The sequence below is a fragment of the Myxocyprinus asiaticus genome, chromosome 12 (assembly GCF_019703515.2).
Source record: "Myxocyprinus asiaticus isolate MX2 ecotype Aquarium Trade chromosome 12, UBuf_Myxa_2, whole genome shotgun sequence".
NCBI classification, from domain to species: domain Eukaryota; kingdom Metazoa; phylum Chordata; class Actinopteri; order Cypriniformes; family Catostomidae; genus Myxocyprinus; species Myxocyprinus asiaticus.
This window is the reverse complement of record NC_059355.1, coordinates 14,096,753-14,117,641: the sequence shown is the minus strand read 5'-3', so window position 1 is coordinate 14,117,641 and position 20,889 is coordinate 14,096,753. Positions and strand designations below refer to the sequence as shown.

The following is a 20,889-nucleotide window of genomic DNA, read 5'->3' as shown; positions in this document are numbered from 1 at the left end:
TTATTAACGACTCGTTTCTGGTGTTCAGAATCGGTTCTTTCTTTTGGGAGTCAATAACTCAATTTGTCGGGCACTTTGATTTTTGAAACTTTGCAGACTTTTTTACATTCACAAACAGCTATATTACACACTACATGAATGGTAATATTTGAAAAATCATAATAGGTGGTCTTTAATGGAATTTCATGCTCAACCTCATGTTGTTCAATACCTGTATGACTTTCTTTTTTCTGTCTAACACGAAAGGAGATTTTAGGCAGAATGTTAGGGACTGTCAGACCATTCACTTTCATTGGTGGTTGGGTGGGTACTATCTCTTTAAGATGCCATTTCACACTAGATGCAGTGCTAAAAATAGAAGATACTCTTAAAAGTTCTTAAACATTTTATTTTTAACTTGTCACAGCATCTACAAATAATGGTGCTTCTGCGCGAGACGCTGAAAAAACAGTGAGTGTTCAAAAGACATCCTTTTAGCGCACGTTTACTTAGAAAAACAATGGAAGTTTCAGTGCCCTATTTTAAGAGTGCCAAGCACAGCTCTATGCTTTAAGTCATATGTGTGAAGTCAATGGGCATGGCCATGAAGTCTTAGTATTTTCATGCAAGCATGTACTAAGTCTAGACGCAAATGGGTTTGGTGAAATTGCACGCACAAAGCACTAATGGGCTGGGTCAAGTTCAATTTAATTCTTAGCTTCTCCAGTTATTGCACTGTCTGCGTCCTATTATTTAGTCAATTTCCTGTCAAGCACCAGCTAAATAAATAAAGACTAAACATTCATAAGAAGTTGGTGGTGTAAATGGACTTTATGCTATGAATTAGAAGAATAAATATATGGGCTTGCATTCTTTTGTGCATTTACTGCATCCTTGTTTAATGTCAGGCATATATTATGGCAGTGACACGCATGGAAAATGTGATTCACATCTGGATTTGGAAGTAGGCACCGTTAAATTATAGATATTGTAAGTGTTTTTAATCATATTGATCAATTGGCACAAATCACGGCTAGTATTAGCAGTGATTGTATTGCCTTCCATCTAGGTTAGGCTGTGGATTTTTGCATGCACTTCTTCTACCAGTCGATTTTGCTTTAAAAATTTAATTTATTGAATCCCCAAAAAATTTAACCACAAATATTTCTAAATTCAAATTAAACTTCAAACTAAATGTGAAAATATAATCAAAATAACAAAGTTGTCAAAAAAATCATACCAAAACCAAACATTTTACCCTCTCCAACAGGTGTAAATATACCAAAACAAATTAGATCATAAATACAATTGCAAAGTATTTAATTATAATTGAAAAATAAAACATTACCTATAGAAAGTTTAACACAAATCTCAAAGTTTTGTTTCAGAAAACGGCTACAACAGTGATTATCAGGGGCATTATTTGATGTTCCACTATATTTTCAGAGTTTAGACATGAATTTTATTACCACCTGCTGGTGGAAACTGCAAATGCAGGAACTGAGTTTAGACTTTGTGCTGAAACCAGACCTGCCGCTGAAACATCTTAGCTCAATGACCTATTTCTCAGAAAAATTACAAATTGCTCTTTTTGCCACTTCAGTAACATACCCACAGTTTGCATGCATACACCCACAAATAGTGCAAACACTCCCACCCACGCCCACTTGCATTTTGCGCTGGCATGAAAATTGCACTTAATTTTAGCATTTTCACAAAAATTGGATAAGACATCACGCACAGTGGTGACGCATTGCTGCTCCTAACACAGTCACCAAAATAGAGCCCATCTTGTGTCTGAAAGAGCAAATAGAATTTATTCTTCACTGCAAAAAATTATTTTCTTACTATTTTTGTTAAGGTTTTTAGGTAAAAATATCGAAACATTCTCAAAACAAGATGTATTTACTTGAGAAGCAAAATGACATTCAATATTATGTCTTGTTTTCAGAGAAAACAACATTTTTTTTTTTTTTTTTTATGTTTATGCTTACAAAAAGAAAAGCAAAATGTTTGCCAATGGGAAAAAAAAAACTTGATTCAAAGGGAAAACAAGTTTATTTCTCTTATCCCATTGGTGAACAGTTTTCTCTTGTTTTAGGCATAAACCTCACAAATTTTTGCAAGATTTCTCTATATACTTACCTAAATGCTTAATATCTTCTGTCATTCTACTGCACGTAAAAACAAAGCGAACTGTAATTAAATAAGAATAAGTTGCAAACTAGACCAGACTTTATCTGTTAGACAAAACCAAGGTTTTGTAAGTTTAGTTTGCTCTTGGCCACATCTTTATCTAATTCAGATACAGTACATACTGTAGCAGCATAGACAGGTATACTTTATTTTTCGCCCAGGGAAACCTTTTACAAAATTTAATATAAAGTCGTTTCCATAACTGCAAACATACTCAGTCCCTCCGGTCCTAATATGAGTGTGGAATGCAGAGGTGTTCTGTCTATCAGGCTGTTTGTGTGTCGTCTCGTGCTGCTCGTTAACAGCTGTATGTTTAATTAACCCCAGTACTAATGAGTCCAGAGAGGCAGGACAGCATATGAAGGGGCCACACCGTTGCTCTACGGATCCCAGCGAGTGACTCTTTTGAGAGTCAAGGGTGCCTGTTTGAGCTTTTTTTTTTATTTTTTTTTTTTACACTTTTTAAACTCTTATATGGTGTAATTAATATATGAATTAATGAGTCATGACCACATTGTATTTCAAAAGCAACATCCGTAATGTGACATATTTCAGAGTGAAAAAGTATATTGCTTGGGAAATTATGTACGCCATGACTTAAACATTGGCACATAACTCGTCCTGCACAGTTTGTTAATGTGATCAGGCATACGATTTTTACTTACTGGATGATAAAATTGGTGAAAAGTCATTTCAGACTTGGAGAAAGTTTTAAAATTTTGATAAAAGAGTATGAAACACACTACTTTTTTCCTTTAAACGACATGCACTGATGACACGTTTACAGTAAGACCATGCATCTGTATATTACAAGTTAATATATATATCAAGTTAATGTTATAAATGTTATCAATTCTATCATTTAAAAAAAAAATCTATTTTGAATTCATGTTAACCTAATTCATTGATTATGAAAATTTCTGCTTAGGAACACTTACACATTTTCCAGCAAAATAACACCCTATATCGAAGAGGCCCTTCTGTTAAACAGCTGTTCTTTTTTATTATTGTTGTTGTTATTATTGTATTATTATTACTATTATGTTTATATTTACAATTGTATTTATGATCTAATTTATGTTGGTATTTTCCACCTGTTGTCATAGTGATTTTAAAATCACCGTGAAAGGGGTCAGTGAAAGAAGTTGGAGAGGGTAAAATGTTTGGATTTAGTATGATTTGTTTTACCGATTTGAATATAATTTGGTTATATTTTTGTATCATTTGAAGTTTAATTTCAATGTAGAAATATTTTTGTTACATTTTTTTTTTTAATGTTTCGGCAAATAAATTTTTTTCAAAATCGACTGGTGAAGTGCGTACCGATACAATCACTATTAATATTAGCCATGATTTGTGTCAGTAGATGAAAATTATTAATAATACTTACATTCACTATAATTTAACGGAGCGTGCATCCAAATTCTGACGAGAACCACATTTTCCATGAGTATAAAAGGAGCATGTCACTGTCATATAATTAAACAAGGACACAGTTATTGCACAAAAGAACGCAAGTCCATATTCCTGTTCTTCTAATTCATTGCATAGTCCATTTACACTACCAACTTCTTATGAACGTTTTGTCTTTGTTTATATTGCTGATGCTGACAGGGAATGGACTATATAATAGGACACAGGTAGTGAAACAAATGGACAAAAATCTCAGAATTAAATTGCACTCGCCCAGCCCATTATCACTTTGTGTGTGCAATTTCGCCAAACCCACTTGCTTCTAGATTTAGCACATGCTTACATGAAAATACTAAGAGTTCATGGCCTTTCCCACTGACTTTGCACATATTACTTAAAGCATAGAGCTGTGCTTGGCACTCTTAAACTAGGGCCCTGAAACTTTTGTTTTAAAACCATTGTTTTACTAAGTAAACCTACGCTAGATGGACGTCCATTGCTCTGTGCCTCGCTGTTTTTTCAGCATCTTGCGCAGAAGCATCATGATTTTTAGATGCAACAAGGACACAGTTAATGCACAAAAGAATGTAATTTTAAATTCTTGTAATTCATTGCATACAGTCCATTACAATTCTAACTTTCCAACTAAATACTTAATCACCAAAATGATGCTTTAATTCAGAAATTTTGTATGATCATCAATGAATCTTCTGATTCTTATGGTAATACAATATCAAGTGTAATTCTTGTGTTCTGCTGTGAGAGAGTGTGTGTGGGAGGAAGAGACTGAGGTAAACTGTGAGGGAGGTGTTTGATTGGCTGTAAGACATTTAAGAGATTCTCCGTCTCTCCTCCACACTCGTTACCCTTCTATTAACTGTCAGTCGCACTCTCACATACTTGTCTGTTCGCCTCGGGTCTGTTCACTCGCCCCGTGACTCATTTCCACATCTTAACAGCTGTTTTGACACGCCTGATACTCTTTGGAGTTGCCCAAGCTTTCTGTTTGTCTTGTTTATTGCTGTAGGAGTAGATTCACTTTTTAAAACATTACCAGGTTAATAGATTGAATAGATTGATTTTCTGCAATGTTCTTTAGGTGAGGTTACTTAAGTGACTGCAATCACCTTCTCTATGACTTTCTTCGAAATGGGAAAATCCATCTGATTTGGGTCTTTCCTACTCATTTCTTGGCTATGGTGGTCGAATGGTGCAGTTTAAAATGGTTGTCTTTCTCTCAGGATGTGAAAACTGTTGATGAGTTGAGAGTCTGTGATGACACTTCACTGGATCGCTCTTCAAATCAACAGATAGACGAGTAAAAATACAGCTACAAATGGCAATTACTGGGTTTAATCTTATGGGAGAATTGTAGAAAATGACCATGATTACTAAAATTGGAAGAATAGAAACTGTGGACACAGATGTGTGCTGGAAAACATACTTGAATACACAGTTGTGCAGTTATGGCGATTATTTTTAGTTATAGTACACCCTTGCACCCAAATTTTACGAAAGTTGGGATGTGTGCTCAAATTGTCCTGATCTATATGTATCCAAGTTTTACAAACCATGGATGCTGTGTTCACAGAATTTTGTACAGGTAGTCCTTATGGGCCACACCCAAAAATGTATTGTCTTTATATGCCAAATTTCACCAGCTGTGCATGACAAAAATTGGACAAACTTGAATGACTTCAAAAAGACTATTCAAAATGTCAACTGACAATTCAAAAACAGTTCACAAGTTTATCCAAAAAAGAAATGGAAAAGCAGTCTAGATTCAGTTCCAGAGAATATCAGCAAAAACTTCACTTATTATAAAACCCCTTTCAATTCTCAAAATTGGTACACAGCCTTTTGAATACACCCTGCACATACAGTTGTGCTCAAAAGTTTTTTGAGACATTTTCAGAAATTGTGGAATTTTGGCATTGATTTTGAAAATATGACTGATCATGCAAAAATGTCTTTTATTTAAGGATAGTGATCATATGAAGCCATTTATTATCACATAGTTGTTTGGCTCCTTTTTAAATCATAATGGTTACAGAAATCACCCAAATGGCCCTGATCAAAAGTTTACATACCCTTGAATGTTTGGCCTTGTTACAGACACACAAGGTGACACACACAGGTTTAAATGGCAATTAAAGGTTAATTTCCCACACCTGTGGCTTTTTAAATTGCAATTAGTGTCTGTGTATAAATGGTCAATGAGTTTGTTAGCTCTCATGTGGATGCACTGAGCAGGCTAGATACTGAGCCATAGGGAGCAGAAAAGAACTGTCGCTGAGGCGCTGAGCCTTCTTCACAATGGCCTCAGTGTGGATGGACCATGTGAGTTCCTCTGTGATGTGGACACCGAGGAACTTGAAGCTGCTGACTCTCTCCACTGGTGCTCCATTGATGGTGATGGGGCTGTGTTCTCTGTCTTTTCTCCTGAAGTCCACCACAAGCTCCTTGGTCTTGCTGACGTTGAGGGAGAGGTTGTGCTCCTGACACCAGCGTGTCAGAGTGTGCACCTCCTCTCTGTAGGCTGTTTTATCATTGTCAGTGATCAGACCTACCACTGTCGTATCATCAGCAAACTTAATGATGGCACTGGAGCTGTGTTGCCACACAGTCATGTATGTACAAGGAATACAAGAGTGGGCTGAGAACACAGCCCTGCGGGGCTCCAGTGTTGAGGGTCAGTGATGAGATGTTGCTGCCCATTCTAACCACCTGGTGTCAGCTTGACAGGAAGTCCAGGATCCAGCTGCACAGTGAGCTGTTTAAGCCCAGAGCCTGGAGTTTCACATCAAGCTTGGAGGGCACTATGGTGTTGAATGCTGAGCTGTAGTCTACAAACAGCATTCTAACATAAGTGTTCCTTTTTTCCAGGTGGGAGAGAGCAGTGTGTAGTGTAGATGCAATGGCATCATCAGTGGAGCGGTTGTTGTGGTAAGCAAACTGCAGTGAGTCCAGTGAGGCAGGCAGCACAGAGCAGATGTAATCTCTGATTAGCCTCTCAAAGCATTTGCTGATGATGGGGGTCAGAGCAACAGGATGCCAGTCATTTAAGCAAGTGATTTTGGATTGCTTTGGTACAGGCACAATGGTGGACATTTTGAAGCATGTGGGGACTACAGACAAGGAGAGGGAAAGGTTGAAAATGTCCATAAAAACACCAGCCAGTTGGTTCGCGCATGCTTTGACGTGGACCGGAATGCCGTCTGGACCCGCGGCTTTACGGATATTCACCCGTAGGGAGGATCGTGTTACATCCGCTGCAGAGACGGAGAGTGAACTAACCTCTGTAGCTTCGGCCGCGAGAGCTCTTTCCGCAAGGGCGGTGTTATTTCCCTCGAAACGAGCATAAAAAATATTTAGCTCATCCAGGAGAGAGGCAGCGGTGTTCACGACGGAGTTTTTATTCCCTTTTTTTTTTTTTATTACACCACCACCTCTGCTTTTACCTGAGAGGTCTTTCGCTCTGTCCGCTTGGTGCACGGAGAACCCCGCAGGTTCGATGGCTGAATCTGGAATCTCAGCAGACATTCAAGTTTCTGAAAGGCAGATAATGCAGCAGTCCCTCATCTCTCATTGGAAACAGATCCATGCTCTCAGCTCGCAGAGCTTATTATCCAGAGACTGGACATTTGCCAGTAGAATACTGGGTAGCGGGGGTCGATTTGCACGACATCTTACTCTGATGAGAACGCCAGCTCTATTTCCCCTTTTCCCTCTGCGTTTCCGCGGCCGGGCAGCCCAGACAAAGGGCTCCGCTGGCATGTTTGTAAACAGCGGGTCGGCAGTGAGGAATTGGAAGTCCAGTTTTTGGTGTGCAATTGCAGAACCAATGTCCAAAAGTGTTTGTCTATCATATACAATAAGGCAGGCAATATCCAAGACAAAAAACAAAATGTAAAAAAACAAACCAAAAAACTGCAATGTTGTGTTGGAGCTCACAACGCAGCAGCCATACTCGGCGCCATCTTGAGATATATCTCAAGATATATCTCAAAGACAAATAGAGGACACAAACAGAGTGACTTTTAAACATACAAGTGGTTTTTGAGTATGTGGACTTAGTGACCTGAACTCTTTCCATTTTCTGTTCCATGTGTGTTTAGGAGTGTGCAGGTGAGCCTCTGTTCATGCTGTATTGTGCTATAAAGCAGCAGATGGAGAAGGGCCCTATAGACTCAATCACCGGCGAGGCCCGATACTCCCTCAGCGAGGACAAACTGATCCGACAACAGATCGACTACAAAACTCTGGTCAGTATTATCCAGTTCTACACTAACTCAAACAATAACTGCTGTTTTGAGATCAGTTTCGGTGTTGCTTTCATGCACTGATGCCACTTGTACTCTGTTTACATCTGGTGTTAACATCTAAACATCTAAATATTTGTTGATTTTCACTTGATAGTGTTTTGTTCATATTGCATGTTTGAATAATTTAATTCGGTTACTCTTATTTATAACGAAATGAACAGATTTATTATATCTGTCTGCAGACGCTCCACTGTGTGAACCCGGAGAATGAGAATGCCGCGGAGGTGACCGTTAAATGCCTGAACTGCGACACCATCACGCAGGTCAAAGAGAAAATACTGGACGCTCTTTTTAAAGGCACACCATACTCACAACGACCCAAAGTTGGAGACATGGACCTCGGTATGAAACTAGAATTTTATGTTCATGTTTACAAAAAATTATAGTTGAATGATAGTTTTGCATATTATTGTTTACAAAATAACAATTCTACAATCACATGGTTGTGTTTACCACAAAAAATAATAATAATTTATTAACAAGAATTTTATGTTCATGTTTACAACAATTTACAATTAAAAAGAAATATATAGAATTTTACGTTCATGTTTTCAAGATTATAGTTTTACAATCTAGAATTGTACATGTGCAAGTTTACTGTTTTATTTATATTTCACAATCTAGAATTTTACTTTTGCATGTTTAAAAATACATTTCAATTTTATGATCTACAATTTTACATATTCATGTTTAATATGACAATTGTACAATCTAGAATGTTCCATGTTTTACAAAAAAAAAACATTTTAATACGAATTTTACATGTTCATGTTTTCAAGATTATGGTTTTATAATCTATCATTTTTAGATGATAAATTCATTTAATTGATTAATTTTTTGCATGTTTACATATAAATTGAAAAATTTCAATCTAGAATTTTACTTGTACATGTTTAAAAATAAATGTACATTTTATGATCTAGATTACATTATATGTACAAAATGACAATTTTACAGTCTGGAATTTTACATGTTCATGTTTACAAAAAATAACAGTTTTACAAACTAGACATTTACATGTTCATGTTTACAAATAATTTTAACAACCCAAAGGTGGAGACATGGACCTCGTAATGAAACTGATGCACATACCTGCTGGAAAGACCAGGTCGTGCTAGCTTAATATGGTCAGGCTGGTTTTTGGAACATGCTAGCTGGTTTGTAGCTGGTACAAAGTGTTAAACCAGCTTGAACAACATGGTCTTCCAGGGTGACCTCGACCCCACCAGCTGGTAGACCAGCTGACCAGCTAAAAGCACCTCAAAGGAATTTAACGTTTGTGGTTCTGATTCCTCTAGATGATTCCATTAATGATTCTTTCCATAGAAGTGAATTATGCCTTTAATACCATAACCAGTATGAACCAGCTAGAAACCATGTAAAACCAGTTACCATTAGAAGGTTTTTTTTTTCCAGCAGGGATGTAACCTGATCAGTTAAAGTGTCTAGATTAGCTCTCCATACTTCAATATTTAATTCAGGTGGGTGAAATGGCTGATCTCTGTATTGTTTTATGAATATTTGTGTGATCAGAGTGGCGTCAGGGTCGTTTGGCTCGAATCATTCTTCAGGATGAGGACGTCACCACGAAGATTGACAACGATTGGAAACGACTCAACACACTGGCACACTATCAGGTAACTGCTGCAACACCTTCCAAGTTTATATAGCAACACCTCTACACCCCGTGGCCTGGTAACCATGGCAACCCCTCAACATGTCACTAGGTAACAATTGAAGCATTTTAACATCTAGCACACGGGCAGGTAACCATAGAAACACCTCACAAAACATAACCACAAATGCAATGTTAGTCAGTAGTTACACTGATGGAGACATTAAGCTGATACAGGTAGCTGATAATTTATTTATTTTATGGCTGATAACTGACATGATTTATAGTTTGTCCATTCTTTTAATAAAAAAAAAATAGTGTTCACTAAATTAGCTCTAATGTAGGATTTAAAATGACAATGTTTTTAAGATTGCAGTTTTAAATTCTAGAATTTTACAATGTTGACAAATTACAAATTTGTAATTACAAAATATACAGTTGTTTGCAAAATGACAATTTTACAATCTGTAATTTTACGTTCACGTTTGAACAAAAATAACATTTTACAAATAAGAATTCTACATTCATGTTTTCAAGATTGCTGTTTTACCATCTAAAATTTAACATGTTCATGTTTACAAATACATTTCAAATTTTACATATTTACCAAAAGACAACTTTCACATTCTAGAATTTAACCTGTTAGTGTTAATAAAAAAATGTCAATTTCATAGTCTAGAATTTTACATTCGTATTTACAAATACATTTCAATTTTACAAATCTTGTTTACAAAATGACAATTTTACAGTGTAAAATTTTTATATATTTTTTTTCATGTTTTCAAGATAGCAGTTTTACTATCTAGACTTTTACATGTTCATGTTTACAAATAAATGTAAATTTTAAAATCAAAAATGTTACATATAGATAACAAAATGAAATTTTACAGTGTAGAATATTTATTTTAAAAATTACATTTACAAAGAAGAGTTTTTCATGTTCATGTTTTCAAGATAGTTTTAATCTAGAATTTGACAAATACTTACAAATAAATTAAAATTTTTCAATCTAGATGTTTACATTGAATTTTATATGTGATTTAATAAAAAATAAAATTTTACAAACAAGAATTTTACATGCTTATGTTTACAAATTAATTTAAATTTTACAATGTGGAATGTTAAATTTATTGTTTACATAAGTTTTTACAGACTAGAATCATAGATGTTCGTATTAACAAAAAAATGCGATTTTACAAACAATAAAGATTACATGTGTATGTTTACAAATAAATGGCAATTTTACAATGTAGAATTTTACATGATATTCTTTACAAAATTAAAATTTGACATGTTTATGTTTACAAAATTGTTTTTGTAGTTGTAAATCTGTGTCCGATATATACTGGTCTATCTTATTTAATCTATATCGACCGATATTGATAATTAAAAATGCTGATCTTGGCAGATACTGACTTGATCACCGAGACATTGTTCATCCCTTTTGGTCAAATGTCATAGGTAGTGTCTCATGCATTTGTGTAAGTGGTCGTAATACACAGTCATTGTCAATCTGTCTCACTCTCTGTCGTCTAGGTAACAGATGGGTCAGTGATCGCATTAGTCCCCAAGCAAAACTCTGCCTACAACATCTCCAACTCATCAACATTCACCAAATCCCTCAGCAGATATGGTGAGAGCTCTCTCTCTCTCTCAGATAGCTAAACAGGAGATGACAGATATACAGTCCACAGTCTTCTGAATGAGAGATGAAAAGAAAGGAAAGAATTAGTTTTGACACATTATTTCCTGGAGTGTTTGAAAAGAATTTCTCTCTTCTTGATCTGTATGTCACTTAATTTATCATTTCTATTTATCTCCAATCCCTCTGAGACATCCAGTTCTATTCATTATAGTTGTTTGTTTGCATGAATGTAGTGCTAAAACTGTACAACCAAAGCATCTCAAGTTAATAAAGAGAAGAGCAGCAAAAACAGAATCGAATGAAAGTTGTTTCTCGCACCGAATAGAGAGTATGCTGAGAACGGCAAGCAGTCCGGACAGTCTTCGCTCTCGAACGCCCATGATCACACCAGACCTGGAGAGCGGAACCAAACTCTGGCACCTGGTGAAAAACCACGATCACCCAGACCAGCGAGAGGGAGATCGCGGCAGTAAGATGGTCTCTGAGATCTACCTGACACGCCTGCTCGCCACCAAGGTGAGAAGAAACAAACAGTAGGCAGTATTCAACGAACACTGTCAAGTGTGCAGTATGCTAGTATATCACTTCATATAATATAGTACTTTCGCTATATGGAAGAAGATAGTAGTGATAAGCAAATAGAAAGGCTTTTTTTTTTTTTTTCTCATTTTGATGCATTCCACAAACCAGGAGTACTTTGTATAGTGGTACAATATCTGTTGCTTATATTCTCAGTCTTGACCAGCACAACACACTGTTCAATTAATTGCCTCACTTTTAAGCACAAATCTGATTTTCTCCGCTGATGTCTTTAGATAGTTAGTGTTGACCTTTGTGTGTGAATGACTACACAAAGGAAACACATAGGAAAACATTTAATAGCTTATTCTTGCTTATTTTGTCCTTTATTTTGAGCTTGTTTCTCTTGTAAAATCTGGAAACACTGCAACTTGTATATCACCCACCCTTAGCACAGAGTACTGTCATTTTAAAAAGAATATTATTAACCGGAACTAACCAGTTGCCATTTGGAAAGGAGGCTGCAAAACACCAGAACCGGAGCGGAAAAATACTGTTTCTGCTCAGAACGAACCGTAATGAAAACGTTTCGTTTTTAGTCCGTGGTTGGAAACGACATTGATTAGGAGTGGGAAAATGCATCGATGCCTCGCGAGTACTTGCATCGATCTATCAAAGAAATTTTGATGCATCGATTGCAAAATTTAAGAATCTAATATCATTATATATTAATACCCAATGTGTCCATCTCATATTACACGAACCTTCTTGCAACAGACATGGAGCGGAGCTTGCGAGAATAAAGGGAAAGAAAGCACACACTGAAGTAAAGAACGTTTATGCAGCCATGTTCACCACGCGATCCTACATAAGATAAATTGGATGGGTAGATAGTTTGGCTTTGTGTCATTATTCAAAATGGTTTGTATCAATTTGACCAATGTAAGTTCATTGTTGTTGCCTTCTTTCCTGATTATGATATATATTATGTTAATATTGCTTTTGTATCTCCATAAAATGTGTCATTTCACCATAAAACTGTTTAATCACAAATAGAACTTGGCTTAAATAAATGTGACTGGTGGGCAGTCATTGGCTGTGAATGAAAACACTCATTCATTCATTCTCTTTATAATGAATGTCACAGAATAGGAGGTGATTTGAGACTTCTGAAGGGTACTAACCAGTTGATTACAGTCACCTGTGATGACACAATGACATGCAGCAGCCGCAAAAAGATAAAAAAAATAAATTATCTTTTGCAGTGTATGCTGCAGACTGTCCTGCATGAAAATGTGATTTAATTCTTGGAACGGGCTTGTCAAGCAGAGTCGTCTCCATTTAGCTGCCTGGGGCCTCTTTCCCTATCCCAAAATAAACAGGGAACTAATGGTTACCACATCCTGTGTTAACACCTGTACATGCTACTAATACTGTAGACGGTTTTTCATTCTATGACCCTGCTCGATTAAAACCTGGATCACACATGACATTTCATCTGTAATTACTGGTTTCAGATTTCACGATGCATTGTAATTGTTAGGTAGAGAATCGTAATCGAATCATTGTGAGAGCGAATTGTCACACCCGTAACACTGATAGAAATGACTTTTTCAACTCCTTTCTTTTGCTAAGGTTAATTTCAAACCTAACATTTTATGTGTCCTGAATACACACAATCAAATAATATTTTCACACTTTTTGTGTAATTTGCAAAACTACAGCTTGATTTGGAAATGACGGCTTCATTTTTTCATCTCAAGCATGCTCTTCAGACACTTGTCCACTTGGTTAACAAGTACACTAACTTAAAAAAAAAAAACATTTATTAAGGGCAAAATTATTTGGTGTGGAGGAAATGATGCCTCAACTGTGGAACAGTCATAATCTTTGAAAAATTGATAGAAATTATTTTTACACCGTAAACATTGAATTGGTTTACTTCATAGTTAATATTGAAAGTCTGGGACAAGGCTAAAACAAAATCTACATAAAAAGGCATTTAAAAGTACCAAAAATAAACGAAGACCTGGTTAAAAAAAAATAAAAGTTTCCAATTCTGTTTTAATGAGACCTTCATATAACAAAAAGAAAAAGTTGAAATCTGTTTGTTTTATTACAAATCAACCCCTGGGACATAAAAGGCAACCCTTCTTACCGCTTACTTGGTCAAAATAATTATTATTGACCCATTTCAAGACCAAAGTTTGGAATTATTTCACCGATTGAAATTGTGTTTAGAATTCATTATCACTAAGGTCTGTGTTTTGTGACACCATCTTTCACAGGGTACACTGCAGAAGTTTGTAGATGACCTGTTTGAGACTATCTTCAGTACGGCCCACCGAGGCAGCGCACTTCCTCTCGCCATTAAGTACATGTTTGACTTTTTAGACGAACAGGCCGACAGACACTTGATATCAGACCCAGACGTCAGACACACCTGGAAGAGCAACTGGTGAGCTTGTGTTTTTTTGCCGTCTCAGATCTAATCAAAATAACGTTTACTTTCTATTTTTGATTCTCATGTCATTCCCCTTTCTCTCGCTCTTGCAGTTTGCCGTTGAGGTTTTGGGTGAACGTGATTAAGAATCCTCAGTTTGTGTTTGATATCCATAAGAACAGTATTACAGACGCGTGTTTGTCTGTGGTCGCTCAGACATTCATGGACTCTTGCTCCACATCAGAACACAAACTGGGCAAAGACTCACCCTCCAACAAGCTGCTCTACGCAAAAGATATCCCCAACTACAAGAACTGGGTGGAGAGGTAAATAACAAAGAACAGCATCCAAATTTTTTTTTTTTAATTCTGAGTGTCAAAGACAGGGTGGAAAATATAAAACTAAATTTACTTTTTATGACGTGAGAAAAGACTAACATTGTAAGTTGAAAACGTGTAGAATGTTGACCCCTTTTAAAAAAGTCTTTTAGTAAGATTTATTTTTACTTAGGACTGCTAAAAGGAGATATTTGGATTTACATACTCATTTTTGCGCTGTTTTTTTCTGCTTTTTCATCGTCAGTTAATATTTGATTGATCTGTGTTGCCAGGTATTACTCTGATATCTCGCGAATGCCGGCGATCAGTGATCAGGATATGAGTGCATATCTCGCTGAACAGTCACGCATGCATTTAAATCAGTTCAACCGTATGAGCGCGCTGCATGAGATCTTCTCCTACATCACTAAATATAAGGATGAGGTGAGTGCATTTAAACATGCAACAGAGACACAACCTGTGTTTTTCTTTGTATAAACTCTTTGCCAGATAGCTAAATGACTCTCAACTTGAGGAATAGTTTGCATAGAAATACTATATTATATTCTTATATCATTCCGTGGAACACAAAAGGAGATGTTTAGCAGAATGTCCAAGTTACTCTTTTCCATACAATGAAAGTGAATGGAGATTGATGCTGTTGAGCTTCAAAAATAACAAAAAGCACCATAAATGTAGTCCATATGACTTGTACACTATTTTCCAAGTCTTACTGGTAGATTTAAGTCATTATTCCCTGAAAATCTTCCCCTCCTGCGGCTCTCAAATCTAATTTTTGCTTGCGTTCAATTAAAAAAATGCTGCATTTAGACACATTTTGATACCGATCAACATTGGTTCTGAAGTTATAACTAGACCAATCATAAAGCAGTAAGTTAAAATATATGCAACTGCAAATGAGATTTAAGAGCTGCAGTGTATGGGAAGATTTTCAGGGACAAAGCCATCGGGTGTTTCTCATGAAACCTGTCAAGAAAATGTCCTGGTCATTTTTAACTCCAAATAAAAAATATGAAATTATATTTTGCATGAAGAAAATGATACCTACATTTACGACCATTTAGATTTTTTGCATTGTTGCACTGAATTTCAGGACACTGAAGCACATTTACCCCCCAATTCTCATTAACGCAACTTTTATTATTCCCATTGTTTTCAATGATGATTCACATTACTGTGATATTTTTTTTTTTAATGTACAATGATTGTTTTTAATTAAAATAAGCAAAAATTAAAGACAGTGCCAAGGAAGCACTACTACGATGTATAAATACTTCACAGTTCTATATATAATTTTTTTTTTTTTTCTATTATTATTTATTTTTCAAATTGCGGTAATGAGAATTTCATAATTACCAGTTTGTTTGTATTGCAGTATTAATATTATTATGACAATCTTTTTCAAATTCCGGTAATGAGAATATAATAACAACTATCTTTTTTTGCATTCCGGTAATGAGAATATCATAATGACCATCTTTTTTTTTTTTTTTTTTTTTTTTGTGTTGCAGCAACAAGAATATCATAATGACCACCTTTTTTTTCTCGCATTGCTGTAATGAGAATATCATAATGATCTTTTTGTTACATTGCGGTAATGGGAATATCATAATGACCATCTTTTGTCACACTCCGGTAGTGAGAATATCTTAATGACCATCTTTTTTCACATTGCGGTAATGAGAATATAATAACAACTATCTTTTTTTTTTCACACTGCGGTAATGAGAATATCATAATGACCATCTTTTTTTCACATTGTGGGTATGAGAGTATCATAATGCTTTTTTCGTGTTGTGGTAAAAAGAATATCTTTATGACCTTTTCACATTCTGGTAATGAGTATCTTAATGACCATCTTTTTTCGCATTGTGGTAATGAGAATATCATAATGACCATCTTTTTTGCATTGCGGTAATGAGAATATCATAATGACCATCTTTTTTTGTATTGCGGTAATGTGAATATCATAATGCTTTTTTTTTTCATGTTGTAGTAAAAAGAAGAACTTTATGACCTTTTTTTCACAATCTGTTAATGAGAATATTTTAATGACCATCTTTTTTCACATTGCGGTATTGAGAATTGGGGTTAAAATATGCATTACTGACATGAAAATAATGTTACAATGTAAAAAATCTCAATTGTCTTAAAAATAGACTTAATTTTCAATGTAAAATTTTTAATTACTTATGTTTCTTTTGATTTTGGAGTAAAATAGGACCTAGACATTTCCTTGGCATGTTTTTGTGAGAGGCATCCTCATGTGATTATATAGTGCACAAGTCATGGGCTACTTTTATGACACTTCACTGGTGTTTTTATGGTGCTTTTTGGAGCTTTAAAGCTCCTGGTCAACATCTGCTTTCATTGTATGGAAAAGAGCAGCATGAACAATCTGTCTAAAATCTCCTTTTGTGTTTCACTGAAGAAAGAAAGTCAACTGGCTTTGGAACGACTTGAGGGAGAGGATAAGATGACAGAATTTTCATTGTTTTAAAAGCACAGATACAATTTCACTCATGTGAATGTTCATTCATTTCTCTTGTTCTCGTTGTGTAGATCCTGTCTGCGCTGGAGAGAGACGAGCAGTCGCGCAGACAGAGACTGCGCTCTAAACTCGAGCAAGTGATTGACACGATGGCTCTATCCAGCTGATCGGGACTGTAACATGCCAAATGCACACACACATGGCCTCTACACACTCCCTGCATCAGACACACACTGTGGTGGACTGTAGCACACTAGAGCGCCCGCAGAGCGGGACTACACACTCATCAGTGAATGTATGTGTGATTTTTCACAAGGACAAAACCACAACGATGAATGTTGGTGGTGTTCATTTAGATTTTCTGATGATTTGTCGGAGTGACGTAGATTGCAGTGGATGTCTTCACAAATGGACAAAGATACTATTTAGTGTTTTGAAGACACAATGAGGACATTTAGGACCTCCATGAAGTCATGTGACCGTGTCACAAGCCAGTGATTGCAAGGGATCAAAGGATACTCGAAATTGAACGCGTATTTACTATTGTTTGTTTGTTTTGTTATTATTTTGTACAAATGTTATGAACTGCCCACTCTCTGCTCTCTTTAACAGTTGTGTTAATGCTAATTTTGCACAGTTTACAGAATCAAGGAGCGACTGGCCGGATCTCATGTACATGTGTGTTCCATTTACAGTTGCACAAACTTAACATTATGTCTGTTTTATCATTTAAATAGGGTAGTGTTGGCAAAGATGAATTTGGCATGGAACAAAATGATAAAAACTTCACACACACACACACACACACACAAAAAAAATGTCCTGTGCCATGTTTTATTTGAATGTTGTTTAATGCAAAAAATATTTAGTTAAGTTAGAATGTGCGCTGGTTGTTTTAAACAAATAGCATGATGGACTACATTCAAGAACAAACATGCCAGAGAAAACATTTCAAGAGGTTTTATTGCAAAGCTTTAATAACAATTTAATGAGAGGCCCTCAGGAAGAAATCTCGATTTCAGAAACCAAACTTGGCATGGACATCTTGAGATTCACCCACCCTTAGGCTTATCTTTTAGAAGAAAAGAAAAAAAACCTGTTTTTTTTAGACCGATCCACAATAAACAAGTTAAATAAAGGAGAGTGAATAGTTTGAGATCTGTGAGTCAGTATTTCTGAGGGAGGAAACAACTAATTCATCATGACTTCAGCCTGCATGAGCAGAAACGAGAAATAGAGGCTTTTCTCGTTAATGAGACGATCCTAAGCAGTCCTGCTTGTATGTGTTGGATGTAAGTCATCATGATCTATCTCTCAGGATTCATTGAACAGTCTTAAGAGGAGACATTATGTTTGGACTTTTATGCATGCCTGGAATCAGACTGTGAGCCGTTTGTTTCCTCCTGAACCTGAGAATTGTCATTAACAAGCGAATATTAAAGCAGCACAAAAGTTTAAATGTTTGAAAAATGCAAGAAGAGAAAAGTAAATCAATCGCTCTTTCTGTATGTTATCTTTATCGCTCTTCCATGTTTCTGATGGTTCCCTTCCAATGTTTTTGACCAGTTGATCAAACTAAATAAGTATTTGAGCACACATTCATATTTCGAATGTCCCTTTTTTAAACTGTTATACATCTAAGCAGGTTTAATTAAGGTATAATTAACAGTCAAATGGTCATTAGTGCAAAATAAACCCCAAATCAGAGACTTCTTACCAAATAATTTTAGATGAAATATTTATATTTGATCTAAAACATGATCTTCCTTTTACAAACATTGGAAATTTAAAGATTCACAGCCAGTGCTGTAATACACAAGATTGATTTGGACATGACTGAAATTATATTAGTATTCATGTGTTTTTGGTCAGTGTAAATGTGGAAAAACTGATTATTTACCTTCAAATCAGTTGGGTTTACCTTAACATGCTTTTAAACAGATTATAAACAACTCAGGATCTTGCTTTTGCTCTTTTGACGACCACAAAGATGTGTTTAGGACGCAAAGAACTTGATATTCATGTTTGGGTTTGATGGAAAGAAAACTTCCCAAGGACTTTCAGTGTTTATACCCATCTTATTGCATGTAAAACAAAATTCAGATTTCACATTTGTGTTTTAAGTTATTTATATTTTGTTGCTGTTGTTGGGGGTTTTACAGATTGAAATGTGTCTAGAACTTGGTGCTGTGGTTGCTTTCAAGTTGGAAAATTTGTGTTCTCTCTCCTTTTAAACGGTTTCTACACTTTTCATGAAATGGATCTTCTTTAACTTCAGATATGTTAAATATATGAAGGTTAACACAATCGTACCGAGGCATGGGTACAAAAATTCAAATCTAAATGTATTAAAAAAATTGTGAAGTTGCTCCTTCAAACCACAAAATAGATTCAGAGAGGAAGCTAGATGTTTATTGTGTGAAAACTGAAATATCAAAAGACATTTTAACACGATTAGAACTCTCAGACTGTCATAAGTTGGCTGGTTCATTGTGTAACTATTTATTTTTAATTATTATTATTATTTTGCAGATTTAATACTTGTAAATAAACACGCATTAAGGAGAGATTAAACATGTTTTGCTAAAACATCTCTGGTGATTCTTTATGTCAAGAGCAAATATTATATATATAAATATATATATGCAGTTGTGCTCAAAAGTTTGCATACCCTGGCAGAAATTGTGAAATTGTGGCATTGATTTTGAAAATATGACTGATCATGCAATTGTTCAGAATACAAAGAAAAACCCACAGGTAACCTCAGGAGAAATACAGGCTACTCTGGAAAAAGACGGTGTGGTTGTTTCAAGGAGCACAATACGATGATACTTCAACAAAAATGAGCTGCATGGTCGAGTTGCCTGAAAGAAGCCTTTACTGCGCCAATGCCACAAAAAAGTCTGGTTACAATATGCCCGACAACACCTTGACACGCCTCACAGCTTCTGGCACACTGTAATTTGGAGTGACGAGACCAAAATAGAGCTTTATGGTCACAACCATAAGCGCTATGTTTGGAGAGGGGTCAACAAGTATTGTGCTCCTTGAAACAACCACACCGTCTTTTTCCAGAGCAGCCTGTATTTCTCCTGAGGTTACCTGTGGGTTTTTCTTTGTATCTCGAACAATTCTTCTGGCAGTTGTGGCTGAAATCTTTCTTGGTCTACCTGACCTTGGCTTGGTATCAAGAGATCCCCGAATTTTCCACTTCTTACTAAGTGATTGAACAGTACTTACTGGCATTTTCAAGGCTTTGGATATCTTTTTATATCTTTTTCCATCTTTATAATGTTCCATTGCCTTGTTACGCAGGTCTTTTGACAGTTCTTTTCTGCTCCCCATGGCTCAGTATCTACAAGGCCAAACATTCAAGGGTATGTAAACTTTTAATCAGGGCCATTTGGGTGATTTCTGTTACCATTATGATTTAAAAAGGAGCCAAACAACTATGTGATAATAAATGGCTTCATATGATCACTATCCTTAAATAAAAGACAGTTTTTTTTGCATGATCAGTCATATTTTCAAAATCAATGCCAAAATTTCACAATTTCTGACAGGGTATGCAAACTTTTGAGCACAACTGAGATATATATATATATATATATATATATATATATATATATATATATATATATATATATATATATATTTTTTTTTTTTTTTTTTTACATATTGTGATACTTCTTACTGCACGTTTGGTCTGTTGAAACTATGAGGTAAATTATTTCTAAAGTTCCTCTTAAGATTTTCCTCTCAAAATATTTAGATTTAAGGGAAACATCTTGAAGAATGTGCATGCTGCTCTTTTCCATGCAATAAAAGTGAATAGGGACTGGGGCTATCGGGTTCCAAAAAGTATCATAAAAGTAGTCCAGGTTTGTCGTCAAACAACATTGGTCCTTGTCTCTCAGTAATTATG

General features: G+C 35.6%; 1 protein-coding gene across 1 annotated transcript in view; it reads left to right on the top strand.

Moving 5' to 3' along the window:
* The window catches only part of LOC127448657 (plexin-A1-like), a 204,745-nt gene extending 185,207 nt beyond the window's left edge, over nucleotides 1–19,538 (top strand). The window contains exons 24-32 of the mRNA XM_051711354.1: nucleotides 7,707–7,853; nucleotides 8,096–8,255; nucleotides 9,447–9,550; nucleotides 11,065–11,161; nucleotides 11,499–11,689; nucleotides 13,981–14,150; nucleotides 14,249–14,461; nucleotides 14,746–14,896; nucleotides 17,036–19,538. Coding sequence (XP_051567314.1) covers nucleotides 7,707–7,853; nucleotides 8,096–8,255; nucleotides 9,447–9,550; nucleotides 11,065–11,161; nucleotides 11,499–11,689; nucleotides 13,981–14,150; nucleotides 14,249–14,461; nucleotides 14,746–14,896; nucleotides 17,036–17,131 — 1,329 coding nt within the window. The 3' untranslated portion in view covers nucleotides 17,132–19,538. The remainder of the gene's footprint in view (nucleotides 1–7,706; nucleotides 7,854–8,095; nucleotides 8,256–9,446; nucleotides 9,551–11,064; nucleotides 11,162–11,498; nucleotides 11,690–13,980; nucleotides 14,151–14,248; nucleotides 14,462–14,745; nucleotides 14,897–17,035) is intronic.
* Nucleotides 19,539–20,889: the final 1,351 nt, after the last annotated feature.